This window comes from Asterias rubens, chromosome 9 (assembly GCF_902459465.1).
Source record: "Asterias rubens chromosome 9, eAstRub1.3, whole genome shotgun sequence".
NCBI lineage: Eukaryota > Metazoa > Echinodermata > Asteroidea > Forcipulatida > Asteriidae > Asterias > Asterias rubens.
In genome coordinates, this window is record NC_047070.1 from 7,580,475 (window position 1) to 7,600,036 (window position 19,562).

Below are 19,562 nucleotides of genomic sequence, written 5' to 3' on the forward strand. Positions count from 1 at the left end.
TGGCTGGTGGGTTTTGTGGCCGGATGCTAGACCAGCCCAAACCTTGAAGCAAAAACATTGTTCAAACGGAAGCAGAACGTCATTTGGCAAAGCTTTTCGATGTTTTAATTCACCATTTGTTATGTCTCATCAATAATTTCATATCTAAAAAACATTTTCATTCAACAATGTAGCGTTTTTAACGTCCAAAAATCTATTTGAATCATGGAATTTTGTGTTTTTCTTCGACTCGATCATGACTCGACGTTGCTGGATCGCTGCATTTCAAGACAAGGTCAAACCTTGAAGCAAAAACATCGTTCAATCGCAAGCAGAATACGTCATTTGGCTAAGCTTTTCGATGTTTTAATTCATTATTTGGTATGTCTCATCAATAATTTCATATCTAAAAAACATTTCCATTCAACAATGTAGTATTTTTAACGTCCAAAAAGCTATTTGAATCGTGGAATTTTGTGTTTTTCTTTTTTTAGCTTCGAAAACGTAACCCCCTTCCCGCCGGCCGACGGGATGAGAGTTACGTTATCGCAAATGTTTTTAAAATATTCTACATTTTATGTGACTTAACTGATTTCAATGAAATTGATTTATTTTATTCCTTTTAACTGTAAGGTTTTTGTTTTAACTCAAGCCTCTTGCTTGTAGACTTTTGTCCATGCAGTAGGCCTACCCAAACGAGGGACGTATGTTTACGTGTGTGTGTGTGTGTGTGTCGTGTGAATGCTCGCTAAAAAAATCGCACGCGGTAAAGGTGACAGACGGCTGGCGCCCTTAACCAGGGACCCGCGTTTGCAGCGCTCGTGTGAAAGGGGCTTTAGATTGCTCTTTGTATCCGGCGGTCATCCATCCACGACCAAGTGCAGACGGATATTCATGACTCTATTGTTCGTATGCAAGGTTGTATTTACCCTGTAATACCTCGGGTGATTCTTAATATGGCCCCGAGTTACCACTTGTTTAAGTTTGAATTCATCCCTAAACAAGGGTATAGACCGTATTGAATAACCCCTTTGTTGCTATGAAAGTGGCATTTTGTAGGCAAGCCGTATGCACTTCTAAACGCGTACATCAATGAATTTCATCAGTGAATTGCAAAAACAAATATTTTTTTAAATAAATAAAAAACACCTACTGCTGTCCATGTTGAGGTCTGCCATCACGTTGATTGTAACTTGATACCACTCCGGCCACTTGGGTTCACCGTCCACGGTGCAGCTGTTGGTTGGCTCTGCAACGAACATCTGAGATGGAAATTCCATGGCCACCTTCCTCAGGGTGCTCAAAGATCCAACATAAGCAGACTATCAAGGAGAGAACAAATTTTAATAGTTAGATATGTGGATGTAATATTAGTAACCAGATTTGATATAGCATACCCATTTACCCCTGAGATAAATTATTTAGTCCAATGTGTTATTGGAGATATTGTATAAGTATTTTTGCTGAACTCAAAAATCAATTAATCTTAAACTTGGGTGTGATCCCTGGATACACAGCAAACAGTTGTACGGCTTCCGACTGGCACCCCCCAAACAAAGATACTGAAAAAATAGGGAGACCGCCGACATGGGCCACATACATGAACCTCAGTTGATAGAGGGCTGGCACGTTAATCCAGAGGTTGTTGGTTCAAATCCCCCTTTAGTCAATTTTCTTTGTTCAATCCCCAATTATTTAAAGACAACCCAGTCAGTTAACCCTTGTGGTTCATTATTGCTTTGAAAAATTTAAATTAAATGTGTGTCTGGAATTCCTTGGATTGTTTCTGGAGCATTCAGAAATCCAACACGTCATAAAGCCTTCGAATCCACTACGATTTAGTTTCACCCTACGACAATGATTGATCTGTGTACGCTCCACAACAACAACTACAGGGACCTTTAGTGTCAATCCTTACTTTTATTTCATTTATTTATGTATTTACTTTATTTTTTTTTTTCTGGAGGTGGAATTTGATTCAGTGTTCATAGAATACCAAACTATTTTTAAAACCAACTAATTTTTTTGAAGAATATTTATAGGAAAACAACAATGTGGCAAAAACACATTTTGTTTAATTTTTTTTTTTTTCTGGAGGTGGAATTTGATTCAGTGTTCATTAGAATACCAAACTATTTTTAAAACCAACTAATTTTTTGAAGAATATTTATAGGAAAACAGCAATGTGGCAAAAACACATTTTGTTTAATTTTTTTTTTTTTCTGGAGGTGGAATTTGATTCAGTGTTCATTAGAATACCAAACTAATTTTAAAACCAACTAATTTTTTTGAAGAATATTTATAGGAGAACAGCAATGTGGCAAAAACACGTTTTGTTTAATTTATTTTTGTTTTTTGAAGGTGGAATTTGATTCAGTGTTCATTAGAATACCAAACTAATTTTAAAACCAACTAATTTTTTTGAAGAATATTTATAGGAGAACAGCAATGTGGCAAAAACACGTTTTGTTTAATTTATTTTTGTTGTGAAGCCAAGGACTCTCAGCAAAGCGAAACTGATCTACTGTTCTATCCAAGAACCCGATGGGGAGAAGACAAGAAAGAAAGTTTCAGTTGTAGTACGGGAGGAAAACCCCGGAGAAGTTTTTCCATGGAAAACCCAGGCAGTCAGGTAGGGATTGAAACCTCCAATCTCTGTAGTGCCCCCTGGCATGATTTGAACCGGGGTCCTAGAGGTAGAAGGCGAGGAAAGATATCAATACGCAAACCCGAACACCGCGTGGGTTGTTTCACCCGGTTACCATTGTCCAGTGGTTTAGACTGCAGGACTTGCGATCACAAGGTTGTGGGTTTGAATCCTACCAAGCTAACCACTGATTTCACAGTGATTAGAATAAGTATTGACATCTTGTTACTGGATAACAATTTCTTGATTTGTGCAATTCATAATCATAGACGTTAAACCAATATTTGTATGAGAGAGACTGCTTATTGCCAGCTTGGTGATTATATCCCTTTGTGGGAGCTTGCCGAGTTCCCTTGATGGTAAGATCATCTAAGCAAACAAACACACAATGTCAGAATCATTTGTTTCTCTTTGTTCCATTCAATAAAATAGTATGTGTTTATTTCTTTGGGGGAAGGGGGGGACACAAGCAGGTTTAAGTTACCTTGATGACTGCCGGTAAAGTAGCATTTCCCTCGGTGATGAAGGTGTCGAGCCATTCTACGGAGTAGTCAACGTTGTCAATCGTCACGGAGGTGTTACGAACCGCAACCCAGCCAGCCACCTGATCAAAATATGAAAAGAAAAACATGTTTTAATTATTTTTTTTACTAATTTATGAGCTTAAGCATTATCAAGAACTAACAATCCAGCTAAAACTGTCGAAGCAAATGAATGAGGTATTTATGTAAATCCACAATGACGGGCAAACTGGCTGCCTAATTTACTTGGCTATACTAAACTTGCTACAGTTAGCAGAACAAATATGGCACCCATTAAGCAGTTTTTTAAGATCTCTATTTCATGGTGCCGCTCCTGAGGCATTTTGTGCTTACTGTCATCATTCTCTGCTTAAAGGATGCTTCGCAAAACAAACTCTGAACTAGCTGTGTAACTGATGAAAGCTCACCTTTATAGAGTTAAAATCATTTTCTTAAAGCTAGGTCCATTTTCATAAAGCATGTAAGCACACAAACTTGCTTAGCACAACAAAATTTTGCTTAGCAAAAAAAAGGTCACCAGCCAGATCACACCACAGTTACCATTGCTGTGACTGGTACCTCGGTAAGCAGAATTGTTTTCCACTTGCGTTATGTAAGTGGCCCTAGGTTCTGCCTGTTTTTAGGTGGTTCCCAAAATACTTTTTTTTCCGCGGCCACGCAGAAAGTTACCGGGACTGACTCTGGTGTAATTCTATCGTGCGTTCCCACCTGGACTAATATTCCGCGATGTATGCATTGCCTTTTTCAGTTCGGTCGCGGTGTGTTCACACAGCACCAGTTAAGTTATTGTAGCTGTGCAGAAGTCTTCCACGATCTCGGTAAGTTGACAGGTCAGCTTACCATGCGTCCCAATCAGATTCAATTTTGTCATTCTATAGAAAAGTCGCAGTGCTTTAACCACAAAAAAGTCCAATGGGAATACAGCTTTCTGGCCGAGTCACACTGCAGCAATAACGAAAACGATAACGATCACGACGCAAAGAGAACACACTCTATTGGTTGAATGAGCCTGTGCGTATTCTGTGCGTATTCTGCGTGGAGCAATTTCAACCAATATAATGCGCTCTCTTTATACCTCGTGATCGTTATCGTTTTCATTATCGCTGCAGTGTGTGACTCGGCCTTTGAGTCTACTTACAATGACGTCATCCCCACAGGAGCCGAGGTGCTGACAGCAAGGCAGGGTGAGTGGATCCACAGTGGGTGCTGCGGTCGTTGCGACGGGAGTGCTCCCATTGCAGAACCACGTTACCAGCTCACACACTACGTTGGGCTCACATTCTGCCTTAGTGGTGCAGCTTTGCCCTGATGAGATCATAAACAACAAATAATTATTCAAACGACAGTCAAGCGATGAGATAAATCATCAGCAAAATTAGCACCTCGGCAGATTATTTGTTATTTTGTGTATGGAGACATGAATGTAGTTCTTAGTATAAACAACTAAGAAATACATAATAAATTGAGTAGTTTAATAGATGTTAAATTTGCATCGGGTATAAAGAAATTTCATTTTTTTTTTTTTACCCATATAGACCGATGTGTGTTAGCACTGTATACTCAGCACCTACCCGAGTTCTGTCTAGTTGTAGACACTGTTCTAGAATTGCAAACGTTGTGGGTTTCGAATCCCACCCGAGTAATATGCCTCTGATTTGTTCATACATGAGTAAAGACGATGTGACCTACGTTTACATTCAAACCGCCCTCTGTTGACAAAACACTGTACGTCATGTTTTGCCGGGCAAAAAGACGCGTGGTCATGGTAAGATTGCATACACTTTCTAGCTGGCTACCAAAACACAAAGGTTTTGCCCGGTGGTATGCGCACGAATCATGTTATGGTTCTTGAGTGACGTCAGAGGTCACATCCTCTATACCACAGTGCATCTTAGAAATCAGGGTCCATTTCTGGGTTGGAAATTTTTCAAAGGACTTTTGTTTGATGTACGGAGCTGCATTACTTTACGAAAATGACATATTTGTGAGATATATATGAGGACCAAAACCCACCATCTTACAACATCGTCTTACAACTAGCCAGACAAATATATGAGTATTGAAACGTGAATGCCCTTCCTTGGAGTTTGCCTAGAACTGGTTGCCTGCAAATTGTCCCAGGTGACATGTCCCTTAGAATTAAGATGGTCCAAGACAAAGGTTTGACTTACCCTGTGTGTCCCACACAAACAAGCCCAGCAAGCCAACCTGCATGGAAAGAGAATTTTGAGCATTTTAGTTCAACAATCATAAATAACGCAAACTAGAAATACATGCAGCACTCCACACTAGTGCTTAAAATAGAATCCAAGTTCTCTTATCTTAATAGGGTTCCAACATATATCACAATACAAGATGTGTGCGAACACGTCCAAAATGTGGGTTTCCTCGTATTTTATTTTTTTATTTTTTGTATAAATTATGCAAGTCGCCAGACACACAAGGGCTGAAGGCCACTTCAAGGTGTGGGCTACAACTATTTTTTTCCAGAGGCTGTTGCCACCTACTCCTGGGGCTGAAACAGGGTTACCCCTTTTACAGTCCATACGTAATGTATGTAGGCTTGGCTATCATCAGTCCGAAGCCTGGCCGGCAGAACAGAAAGCACTACCTCCTCAAGTGTACATAGCAAGTGTAACGACCGAACTTCGAACCCACACTCTGCTGATCAAACACCATGACACGCCACAAGTATGCACTGACTATGCTAATGAGCAGTTTGGTTTATGTTTGGTTAGTGGTGGAATTTTTGTCTGACAGGCGGGTATTTTGAGCACGATTGTTGCCATTATCTGGGCTCATTTTCATGGCTCTGCTTACCGCCGAATTCTGCGTTTACAATCACGATTCCCCGCTTACGTGCAAGCGCCGAATTTTTGCGCTAGCCTTGTAAGCGTAGAATGTCCAATTAACTGGAGTACGCATATCATGCCCCGTACATATAGAGATACTAGCATTTAGACGCAACTAAATAAACACGAAACATACTGCCATAAACACTAACAACTTGCAATGATTTCACATGATCTTCTGATTAACTTCAATGTTTTGAACTAAGAGTAAATTAGGACAGAGTTACCTCGATCGTGAAGTTAAATTATCACCCAGCACGTTTATGTTTACAGCTCGCAGATGCCACAAGGGCGACCTCTGTTGGTAGGCATTTGTGATGTATAATGGCTACCAATAGAGGTCGCCCTTCAAGCTGAACAGTGGTTGCGTTTATTTGGTCCAGATTGTTTGACCATCTCGGCTTAGGGTTTTTGAATGAGTGTTGTTTTTGGTATAAAAATAAGGAATTTTAAAAACGAAAAGATTGAAGTTTGTCATTTAGAGAGATAGATTGCCTGAAAGGCACTGGACACCTTTGATTGTCAAAGCCCAGCTCAACATTTGCATAAAACTCCAATGTGTATTATTTGAACTCAATTTGGTCGTCAAAGTTGCGAGATAATGATGGAAGAAAAAACCTTTTGCACCCTACAGATGCTTGATTTCGAAACCTCAGCTGAGGTCTCGAATTCGATTAAAATACCAGAGTGAGAAATTACTTCTCCCTCGAAAAACAACTTTACTTCAGAGGGAGTTGTTTCTCACAATGTGTTACACTATCAACAGCTCTACATATTGCTCGTTACCAAATAAGTTTTTTATGCCCAAAATTATTTAGCGACTACCAACAGAAAAGGCTCCTGTGTCTTTAAAACGGAAATGGGTTGCATGCTGACTTTTCGCCTAGTTTTGTTGCCATCATACAAAATACAACAACTGTAAATAACGACCATTTATAATTATAATTGTAGACTTAGGCCTAACTAACAAAAACTACTATACACAAAAAGCGAGTGTACTTTTGCACTCAGCCGGCCGGCCACAGGTCAGCAAAGTCATCCATCATTAATTTTAATTTGTTTAACTTGGACTCATGGTCTAACTTGGTACGTTGCTGAACACACATTCAACACCGTATATCGAATTAACAAACATCTAGCGACAGGTATGGGGTATCAATCTTTATCAGAAATTGGCATTATTGAACAGTGGCATTTCTGCGTGGCCAAGTGGAGTGAGGGAGAATTGTGAGATGTGGAGTGGGGTTTTGAGATGGGGGAACTATGGAGGACCAAACGTGGACAACGCAACTTTCCAATTTTGTGGTAGTAGAAAATGAGAATTTACTTTCAAGTAAAACCATTTTTTCAAAATGTTCATTTTCTGCTAGCAGAAATTTAGAATTTACTTTTTGCCAGTGACTGGCGGTCGGAAAGTAGACCAAACCAAATTTCCAAAATTCTACTAGTAGAAATTTTGATGTTACTTTTTGGACCAAACCAAATTTGGAATTACTTTTTGCCAGTGACTGGCAGTCGGAAAGTATACAACCCAAATTTCCAAATTTGTACTAGCAGAATTTTTGATTTTACTTTTTGGACCAAACCAAAATTCAAAATTTCTACTAGCAGAATTTTGGATTTAAGTTTTTGTACAAAACCAAATTTCAAAATTTCTACTAGTAGAAACTTTGATTTTACTTTTTGGACCAAACCAAATTTCAAAATTTGTACTAGCAGAATTTTGGTTTGGTCCAAAAAGTAAAATCCAAAATTCTGCTAGTACAAATTTTGAAATTTGGTTTGGTCCAAAAAGTAAAATCCAAACTAGTAGAAATTTTGAAATTTGGGTTGTCTACTTTTTGACCGCCAGTCACTGGCAAAAAGTAAATTCCAAATTTCTGCTGGCAGAAAATGAATTTTGTGAAAAAATTGTTACACTTGAAAGTAATTTCTCATTTTCCACTATAATTTTTTTTGGTAATATTGCGTTGTCCACTTTTGATCCTCCATAGGGAACCCATTATGCTTTCTGCGTGGCTTAAGCGTCTCTATAAAACAGGACACGCGCAGGATCTACACTGGGCAGTGATCAAGGGCCCAATTCTGTTTGCAAGCATGCTCCCTGCTAGAATTTTTCTAAACTTAGCATATAGAAAAAACAAAATAACCAGTAACTCTTCACGGGTTTTGGCAGAGACATTTTCTCACAAGCAGTCATTTCTACTCAAAACGACAAAACCCTTTCTAAATTAACCGAATGACTCTGCTGCCAGCATTTCAAACAAAAGATACTGCCGCAAACTAATACAGAGCTATTGGTAGAAGCGTAACGAACCAATAGTTAGATATTAACGAACCTCCATCCAAAGTAATTAGTCGCAGAAATAAACAAAATAATGGTCAGTTAGAGTCATATACAAGTGGGTTGCTCCTTCTTGCAGCCTTGAAGGTTAAACTAGAAGGTTAGTGGCCAATGACCTATCAGTCGGTGCAACAAGAACGCAATGTGCCAATAGAAAACAGAGACCCAATGGATGTGCCCCAAAAATGTGTAGATACAAAGATGTGCTGAACAAGAAACAACGGGTCATAACCCGTTCTAAACCAAGGTATTCTTCGAAGTATTGTATTGTACATGTCCACACGTTTGACAAAATTGTTATTTTTGTCACAATGCATTTAATATGAAAAGGTTAAAGGCCAATCAGACCGTTGCAAATTGTGGTGCAGCACCCAAATAATAATTATAGGGTAATTATTCTAACACACGCATTATTGGTCGACTAATTACATTTTAATTAATACATGGATGCTATATTTACACTTGCAACGCACAATAAGCGTGGTGGGACGATTTCCTTATCGAGTCTGAAATCCGCAAAATGGCCATCGCTTGCTAGTAGAGAAAACAACAACATCGCGGTGTTGTCATTGGCAACGGTGAACGCTTACGGTTACCATGGCAATATGTTGCTCCATGACGCTGCTCGCCGTAGCTCGCCGTTCAGGCAGCAACAAGCAATGATGGGGGCATTGTCTTCCCCGTTACTAATTAACACCATGATGTGTTTGTGTAAATTGCAACGCAATTTGCAATCGGTTCACAAATAGTGTGCCATTAATTTGCGATGGCAATAATATGTTGACCAAAGTCATAGGTCTCAATATCAAAAAGGGAGGGTAGATGCTCCGAAATGTATGACCAATACTCTTTTGGGGTAAGAAGCACTGTAGCTGTTGATCATGTTAAACATTTTTTTGAGAAATGATTCCCTTCAAAGGAATGTGGTTTTAGCGGGGAAAAGAAACCTTACAGGAATAGAAACAAAGAGAAACTTTAATACATTCATGATTCCACAATTCGGATTACAACCTGTGGGTGTAAGAGAACTGGCCTACGTCAACCATCCTCGTTAACCATTTGTTTTTTCACAGCAGTCTATTGTTATATTATTTTGTTGACGTCAATGTACACTCCAGTCAAAGGCAGTAAAACCCACTTTACCGAACCGTTTTTCCATGAAAAATCGATGATAAGTGCCGGCTAGTTTTTCACTTCTCTTGAAAACGCAGTAAACAAACGAGCACTAAATGTCTTTTATTGTGGTCGCCTGTCATAGCCCTGCATGGTAACTGGCTCATTTCTCACCCGCGCAATTATGATTTGAATGTCACAATCCCCCTTTAGAAGCTAATTGATGACATGCTAAATTCAACCCATAGTACGCCCTCAAACTATACAGTTGGATATTTTACTCATTCGTAAACAGGTACTTTGTACCGAACGTAATGGCAACATGGTGAACTTAAAAATAGCTTGCTCAATGACGGCACTCTGTACAAAACCGATAGTTAAGATTCAAATTTTGCTGCAGCACCAGTGGAAAAAAAATCCACTAAAACCTGTCTTTTTAAAATTAATGGCAATAAAAAACATTTGGGTATAAGCTTACAACAGCGTTTAACAGCATAAAGCAGTTTGGGAAACATTTCACTTCCGAGTAACGCGGTATAATAATAATAGTAATAGTAGTATCGAAGTCTTATATAGCGCACGTATCTACTAAACGAGGTACTCAAGGCGCTGAGTATATACAAACTTTCAGAAAGACATGTTATTGCAGTGATGAATTGTAAATCACAGTTTAAAAAAAAAAAACTTAAAAAAAACCGCAACTTTTGAAAAGAAATTTTCAGATGTAAGTTATATTGTGTCCGTCTACATTTATATAGGATTAAAATAATCGAAAGCTTACCCCCCAAAAAACATATCAAAATTATACACTTTGATTTTAACACACACAGATCCGACGATGAATTTTTGCACAACACGATTTGCCTTTCTTCGCAAAACTGTCGCGACAGTTTTGCGAAGAAAGGCAAATCGCAAACCACCCAGTCTTGCAGCGAACAGCAATAACGTGAAACTAACGCAAGCATAATTAAAACCCAAAGCAAATTAACACAAAGATTCTTGTACACATTAACCGGTGACGATCAGACGACGACCAAAGTGACTGCCCCAGCCCCATAATCATCTCAACCAATGTGACCGATAATGACCAGAGGTTGCGTGTCAGGTCATACTGTCAATAATATGGAAGGCAAACATTGTGACGATTGAGACTGTCAAATACAACCTTGTTTTGATGTCGACTTCCCCTTATTATAGTAAGAAGTGTTTTCATTAAAGGGGGGTTAACGACGTAGAGAGTAAATGGTGACGAAGCTGCAAGCCCCACTCAATGTTTGCTTAGAAAAGAAATTTGTCAGGCAGTATCCTCAGCTTTATGAAATTGGGCCCATGGTGGTCACTAAATGAGTGCACCGCTTGGTTTGGATGTATACACGAATTGACCCAAACCTAATAAAAAGTCATCCACCATCTTCCCTTGTTATATATTTGTCATACATGAGTACAAAAGCATTCTGCTTCACCTAACATCTAAATGTTGTCATTTATCTGCCGATTATTATTGAATCATTGTGCACAAAATAATATTCCATATCTCATGCTACCGTATTAACTTGGGTAATTTCAACATTATTATGTGCATTATTGCAATGAATAAAAGCATTGGAACAAATTTACTAATTACTGATAACTGACACCATATCTAATATAAACACAAAATGGCCAACGAAGCTTGCAATACACCAACGCAATACCTTCGTGACTAGGCCTACACCCACATTTTCCATGTCATCTCCTTTAAACTCCCCCCTCCCCCGTCACCTACATTCCCTCATCAATAAACCCCTTTGTACACGTCATTGTCTCATGACTGTACCGATTATTACAGCTCATTAGTAAATCAGAATGCAGGACCTATTTTAGATAAAAACCCAAGGGCACATCGGCCCAAAACATCGGTCTATTTTATAGCGTGGCTACGCGAGAACAGTCAGATTCAGCTTGCTCTCATCAAATTTTGAAGGGGAAAATATCGATCTTTTCTGGTGGCAAAAAAAAAACCGGCAACAGGTTTGGCTTGCCCGTAGATAGAGCAACGGTCTCTCATGACATCGGAAACCGTGTTAATAAATGGCATTTCCCCTGGAAGAACGTGAGGACATTTTTGACAATTAATTTGAAAAATAATATAATTGAGACCGGAAATGCACCAGGCAAGAGGTTACAAAGAGATGCAGCATACGTGGACAAAGTGACTTGGAAGAATGCCTCTTTGTTCTACATCTTCTTAGCGTGATAGCATGAGTAGCCATAATGAGTGAGAACAAACAACAAGCCTGGTTTCGTGCTCAACACTCTGGTTGGAGGATGAACCAGAGTCCCAATTTCATAGAGCTACTTAACTAGAATATATTGCTAAATAATTCTCTGCTAAGCAGAAATAAACAGGGCCCAATTTCATAGAGCTGCTAAGCACAACAATTTGCTTAGCATGAAATTTCTTCCTTGATAAAAACAGGGTTACCATCCAAATGTCCATTTAGTGCATATTGCTTGTTGCTGGTTCTCAGCTGTTGTTTGCCTATTCTAAAAATCACGTGGACATTTGGTTGGTAATCCCGTTTTTACCAAGGAAGAAATTTACATGCTAAGCCAATTTGTGTGCTTAGCAGCTCTATGAAATTGGGCCCAGGATACCTAGGACACTGTAGTTAACATTTCTGTGTTTGGTAAGCAGAAAGTTGTTAGGCAGTATTATTGTTCTGCAAAAGCAGGGTCCCCTCTTTCATAGAGCCGCTTAAGCAGAAACTACTGCTAAACAGTTTCTGAACCACAACAATGAGCATGATACCAGCTGCAGTATTGACCCGGAGTCTTGGTCATGAGGTGCCTGACCATTTATTGGTCAGATTTAAACCCGGAACCTGTGTTAAAATGACCCAGAAATTCGGCCAAATCGTCGAAGGTTCAAAATTCAATGTCAAAATCCAATGTTAAAACTGAGTCAGCCCTGACCCAGAAATAATGGGTCAGGGTGGATTTCACAAAGAGTTAAGACTAGTCTTATCTCAAGTTAGGACGAGTTAGTGTTAATATCTTTTAGGACTAGTCCAAAGTTAGGACTAGTCCTAAGTTAGGACTAGTCCTATTAACTCTTCGTGAATTCGACCCCTGGTCTCATAGAACGCGACCTGGACTCCAGGTCAATACAGACCCTGGATTGGTCAGAGTGAATACTAATTCTTAAAAGAAAATATTTTCCAACATGTCTCTAATTGATAAGGTTTAGTGCATTTTAAAAACAACTTCATTCATAATCAAGTCTACCAGTTTTATTCTCATGCCGTGTTTTATTTTAAGGCACTGGACACTATTGGTAATTAGGCCTACTCAAAATAATTATTAGCATAAAACCTTACTTGGTAACGAGCAACGTAGAGCTGGTGATAGTATACAAATATTGACTGCTTCGAGTGCTATGGTTAAAACTATGACTCCCGAGGTGATCCCCGGGAGCGTTCTATTTTCCCGAGGCGAAGCCAAGGGGAAAATAGAACGCTACGGGGATCACCGAGGGAGTCATAGTTTTTAACCATTGCACGAGTAAAAGCAGTCAATATTTGTTTTATAACACCCCAAACATTTCTAAATACTGTACTATTATTATTAAGTTACAGACCTGAATGTTACAATCCACGGACGACGCGAATACAGATTGCAAACACTTTTACTGTGCTGCATGTAGTAGTGTCGTGCAATCCGAAATGGTTACAGACTATTAATTTATCATTCTCGTACACGCAACGGAGGTCTGGGTACTGCACACCGTGTGCTATAGTCTTCGGACTAGCGCATGGCAAACCGACGCACTATCACACGGCCGTCGTCTAGCAAAACTAAGACATGTCATGTGACGCGCTCTAAACCAATGAGCAGGCAGAATACTTGCAAGGGGTGTTATAATATAAAACATTGTGAGAAACGGCTCTCTCTGAAGTAACAAAGTTTTAGAGAAAGAGGTAATTTCTCACTCAATAAAAGACAAGGGTGGGTTTTTTTTCCCGTTCATTATTCTTGTGCAACTCCGATGACCAATTGAATCCAAATTGTCACTGGTTTGTTATTTGATGCACTATGTTGGGATACACCAAGTTATAATACTGGGCCCAATTTCATAGAGCTGCTAAGCACTAAAATTTGCTTAGCATGAAACTTCTTCCTTGATAAAAACAGGATTACCAACCAAATTTCCATTTGATGAATAGTGCCTGTTACTTGTATTCAGCTGTTGTTGGTTTATCCTGAAAACCACATGGAAATTTGGTTGGGAAACCTGTTTTTATGAAGGCAAACATTTCATGCTTAGCAAATTGTTGCGCTTAGTAGCTCTATGAAATTGGGCCCACGTCTTTGACAGTTACCAAACGTATCCAGTGCCTTTAAGGTGAAGCAAATACGGTAATACAGGTGTTTACGAAAAACAAAACGAAATTGGTTTTATTCTTTTAAAAATCTGAGAAATTGTACTAAACGTATCCTTGCTCTCCGGGAATCATTTAACGAGCTTCAATCAATGGACGCAAACGACTTAACAAATCAACAAAATCAATAACTATCTACAAATTGAAAATTAAACGTGTTGACTCTGTCTGTTCGCATTGTGCTCTCTAATTAGTTTTCTTGGGAAGCTTAATTAAATACAACCCCGAGTGTTCACTCCATCGAAATATACTGATATTCAACTGAGCAGTTTCAGAACAAGTTGCTTTTGCGAAAACGGTCACATACAGGGTGCGTTCGTTTAGCTTCCCTGGGTCGACCCCGGTGTGTGGCGGTTTTTTTTCCCCAGGACGAACGTGGGTAATTATTTGGACACGTTCGTCCTGGAAAAAGAAAACGCCACACACCGGGGTCGACCCGGGGAAGCTAATCGAACGCACCCATAATATCCGCTCAAATTTGTTTTTTTGTTTTGTTTTGCGTAACTTGATTTCTCAAAACTGTAAGGTCACTTGTGCGATTTGTATGGGTTTGATCAAATTAGTGTTTTTCATCTTTTGGAGCTCTTGGCAATGGGGTTTGTTGTGGTCTTTAATAAAGCGTTTGTTTCGCAAAAAGAAAAATTTTAAGTTTTCTAAGTATAACATTGAAATGTTGATTTGCATTTTTCATTCAACGACATATTTTTGATCATTACAAATATGCAATTACCGTTAATAACAATAAATTTCTGAGCAGACAAATAGCCCCAAGGGCCACAGACTGAATTTTTTTACCAGTCCAAATATCTATATCCAAAAGGAAATAATTTATTAGAAATAATATAAGCTTGTGGCAACACTGTGTGAACAATGATATGTCTCTGTTTTTGAGTCGTGTCAGTTCTGAGAAGAGAGCTGGTTCGGACAACTAAAAATCATTGAAAGATGTGTCAGATTTCTGGCCCCAAACATTAAAAAATTGATTTTTTTGAGTGGATGGTATTTCAAAGAGTATCACCCGCTCTAAAGAAAAATAGTTGAACTTTTACTTTTAATGGTCAGGAACCGTGAATTTTTGTTTTATAACGTTTCTTATAAAACACATAAGAATTGGTCACGTGGTATATTGTCGGGATCCCGACAAAAACAAATTTTGAGCACTTTATTTCACTGCTATACTAATAATTGGCGGACTTTTTCGAGCAATCGCTCAAATGAAAGCTTGTAACTTCCTCATTCCCCATCAAAATACCTATTGAATTTTAGATCAAAGTTTTGGGGTCAAATCGGCCACAAATCTGACATAGCATCAAAAATTTTGTATGAGAGATCGCCTACAACATCACAAGGCCGGACGGTCACTTCATGTCAAGGCGAGGGCGACATTTGATCGACCCAAATCAACTGCCAACAGGGGCACTTTGCCACCTACTCGTGGCTGAAACAATTATAACCCTTCATAGTCCGTAAGGATGTATGCAGGGGTATCTGCAGCCTACTTATATAGAGCAGAATGCACTACCTCCCCAACTATTTAAGGGCGCAAGTTTCATTTCAAGACCGGGTATCGAACCTACACTCCGCTGCTGACAACATCAGACGCTGGCGCTAGCATTTGCGTTCTCAATGGGTTCGGTTTAATATTTGATTAAGACTATGGGCGGATGTAAAGCGGCGTCGCTGTGAAATGACCTCAGACTCTGTCATCGTAAAAGAGGTCAAGGTCAAGTTGTGACCTCGATGCAAAGAGGTCATGTCGTAAGCTTTGCTGACAGTGATCATGCCGTGACCCTATTGTGAAGGGGTCATGTCTTGACCTCGTTCAGAAGGGGTCATGTCTTGACCTCGTTCAGAATGCGCAATGACACGTGATAGGCCGTGATATTGCATAGAGGTCGTGACGTGACGTCATCATAATTGTGTCAGCACCTAGCATCATTCAAATAGCAATCATATCCAAAGACCACCATAAAGAGTTTGATATAAATAGTGTCACTACAAATCTCATGATATTTCATTACATTTACCTTTTCGACTTCTTCATATCATGATTGTACCTCGTGTAAACAAATACATTCAAACATACGAGTGTGTTGTCACATTATACCTATAATCATTAGGTGTTAGAATTACATCATTTCCTTTCAATTTCAGTTTTAAAAACTTTATTCATCCTTAAAAGGCACTTACACAAGTTGGCCAGCTCGAACAAGTGTAGTTGGCCAGTTCCAACTAGTGTAGATGTGTTGGCAGAAATTAGTGTTATGTTCACACCCGACATACAAACATATGGTATAATTCTGTGTGATTCTGTTTATGGTATATATAAATGTGACTACACCCATGATGTCAGTTGTAACACGCCAGTTATTGCGGTGTATGAAAACTCAAAATCTCCCAGTCTAAAAAATACAGACTTAAAATAACAGTCTTCAATCATTCCAAATACATCCTTGTCACATACAATTATAAATAATGCAATACTAAAGTGATTGTTATGACCGCGGGTCGATATCCCAAATTAGCCTAACTACACAAACTGAAATGACGAGACAATTGGTCATCGGTCCCCACTCGCCTTTTTACCCACGACACATTAAGCAACCACAACATAATTTTTACCCAACCTAAAACCCGTCCGACATTATACTTTTAAAGGCAGTGGAGACTATTGGTAATTACTCAAAATAATTATTAGCATAAAACCTTTCTTGGTAACGAGTAATGGGGAGGGGTTGGTAGTATAAAACATTGTGAGAAACGGCTCCCTCCGAAGTGACGTAGTTTTCGAGAATTAGTAATTTTTCACGAATTTTGATGTCGAGACCTCAGAATTAGATGAGGTCTCGAAATCAACTTACATCTGAAAGCACACAACTTCGTGTGACAAGTGTTTTTTTTTCTTTTCATTATTATCTCGCATCTTAGACGACCGATTGAGCTCAAATTTTCACAGGTTTGTTAGTTTATGTATATGTTGAGATACACCAAGTGAGAAGACTAGTCTTTGACAATAACCAATAGTGTCCAGTGTCTTTAAGCAACCACGACGTAATTTTTACCCAAACTAAAACCCGACCGACCTTATACCATTTAAGAAATTAACCGTCAGAAATGATTACTTGTTTACAGAGCGCCTCTTAAAGGTACTTGACCCGTTTTGTTATTATCAAAGACATGTATTCTCACCTGGTGTATCCCAACATGCATAAAATAACACACCTGTCCAAATTTAGGTTCAATTGATCATCGAATTTGCAAGAGAATAATGAATGAAAAAACACCCCTGTTGCATTACTTTGTGTGCTTTCAGATGCAAAATACATAAATAAAACTTGCAAGAAACAAATCATTAATCTATTATTTACGAAAGAGATAAGTTGTATTTTCTTTCTTCTTTTGATATTAATTGGGAGATTGTTCCAAAGTTCAGCAGCAGAGTGTAAGAAGGCGTGTTTGCCATGAGTTAATCTAGATTCATAAGCTGAGTTTTATCGGAAGAAAAACGGAGTCCTGGACGGTGAGTTTGGCGAAGAAGAAACATGTTAGACAAAAATGTATGACTAAAATTATTTTGAGCAATTACCAATAGTGTCCAGTGCCTTTAAAATTATAAAACAATTATGTCTGTGATATGAAGTTCCTGTCTCTCGCTGATTGCCGACCTAGGACCAGTGTTTTTTGTTTTTAGTGCGAATAATCAACACACAATGGTTATATAATTACATTGTTCAAACTATTACTCTCTCGCCTGATTGGCATTCAGTGGTAAATCAACAAGTCTATACGCACGATGCCTGACACACGATGGGCCGTGTGTGAGAGTCATAATTTCATTGACGATCTGCGTGAATAGTCTAGACGTAAATAATATAATTAAGGTGAAAATTATTCAACATTTTAACGCATATTTGTAGGCATTGTATTTCGTCGAGCACAAAGGCTTCCCGGCCTCACGCATTTCGAGTTTGATCGTTTGCGATCGTAGAACCATAATTGACGAAGTCACTACCACTGTCACAGCACACAATGGAAAACAGTTACTGTTTCAGCACTTACCAGTTTGAAATTGTAATTTTACAAAATTGACAGAGTTTTTTTTTATCGATCTTTCTTAGATATTACAAAAACGTTGGGGAAGTGTATATAAATGACGCACAATGGTTGCCCCAAATTACATACATAGTGTTGATAAAAGAACTGCGCTCCAATTCTGTCGTATTTTGACGTCATGTAAATTTTCAACTGGAACTTTGCGTCTGTCCATCTTTTGGGGGGCTGATATTTTGCAAAACAAAAATCGTCGAATAGAGTGTATGAAACTAAAATAAAGAGAGTAACCACAAAAACCTGCAAAAGATTATGTTGCCCCCGTTCGTTTCTCAATTTGCAAAGAAATCTGTTTAAAAAGAAAAAAAAGGAAAATTTGAATTCAGAAACTTACCAGCAGTAACAAGTACGAGCGACCACACTCTCCCGCCATTATCGCAAGAACAAGTTTTGACTCCTTAGTTCAAACGGATTCCACTTCTTAAAATCAAGCTCTCGAAAAAAACCACAGTCCCCTGCTGTTAGCTTCTGTGTCTATCGTGAGCTTTGAGATATAATTGTTGGCAGTTTGAAAAATCTGGAAATGTTCTTTATGTATTTACTTCGCTCATAAACGACCAATTGTCCGTCCTTCGCATATTTACCGCGCGGCAGATATGGCTGGGGGAGAAAACATCGCAGGCGAGAGCTGAAAGAATTTTGCATCAGCGGGGTGCGGTGTGAGGCAGCAAGCAGATACTACGTCACCACTTGTTGCGGCACTAAACCCCTAAGGTGGACGTTTCTGATTGGCTGAAGTTTAATTAGCCTCGAAAGGCGGCTGACCAATAGGGAACGTCCGCTTGGTTGTGGCGCAGGTTTTATTGCAACCAGTGGTTGGTATAGAAATGCGGATGGCATGGGGAAAAAAACCTGCCCTTTTTGAGCTTCGGTGGTGGATACAAGCTTAATTTGTCCCCAGATCACTTCAGGGTGTTGTTTTTTTTTAGGTTGCAAACAAATATTATAGAATTCGGTCGTTATAAATTACCTATTGGTAATAGGATAGAAAAGTGTAACAGCTAAGTAGATGAGGTTAATACATTCTGTCACTGCATTGCATGTTCATTATCTGCCCTTTTATGTATCAAGCCCCTTTTCTGCGCTTTTATTTTACAAATTATTGACTCAGCATCAGGTCATTTTGTAAATACTTAGTTAAAAATGTATTGGAGAACAGATTTTTGAGTACCAAGCAATACATGCCGATAAATAAATGCCGAAAAATTAGCATGCACGAAATGTCGGCACAGAGAGCAACCTCCAGATGACATTCACGTAATTACACACAATTTTAATGTTGTATAAGATGTATACACTTCAAAGTTCATTTGTACATACTATTCAAAGGCAGTGGATACTATTGGTAATTACTAAAAATAATTATTAGCATAATATATCACTTGGTAACGAGTAATGGGGAGAGGTTGGTAGTATAAAACATTGTGAGAAACGGCTCCCTCTGAAGTGACGTAGTTTTCGAGAAAGAAGTAATATACCACGAATTTGATTTCGAGACCTCAAGTTAAGAATTTGAGGTCTCGAAATCAGAAAGCACACAACTTCGTGTGACAA

General features: G+C 38.8%; 1 protein-coding gene across 1 annotated transcript in view; it reads right to left on the bottom strand.

The window, feature by feature from the left end:
• Positions 1 to 18,616, bottom strand: part of LOC117295077 — a gene marked incomplete at its 3' end in the record, with an annotated part of 49,834 nt that extends 31,218 nt beyond the window's left edge. The window contains 5 exon segments of the mRNA XM_033777647.1: positions 1,133 to 1,301; positions 3,111 to 3,230; positions 4,307 to 4,473; positions 5,340 to 5,376; positions 18,343 to 18,616. Of these exon segments, the coding sequence (XP_033633538.1) occupies positions 1,133 to 1,301; positions 3,111 to 3,230; positions 4,307 to 4,473; positions 5,340 to 5,376; positions 18,343 to 18,381 (532 nt within the window).
• Positions 18,617 to 19,562: the final 946 nt, after the last annotated feature.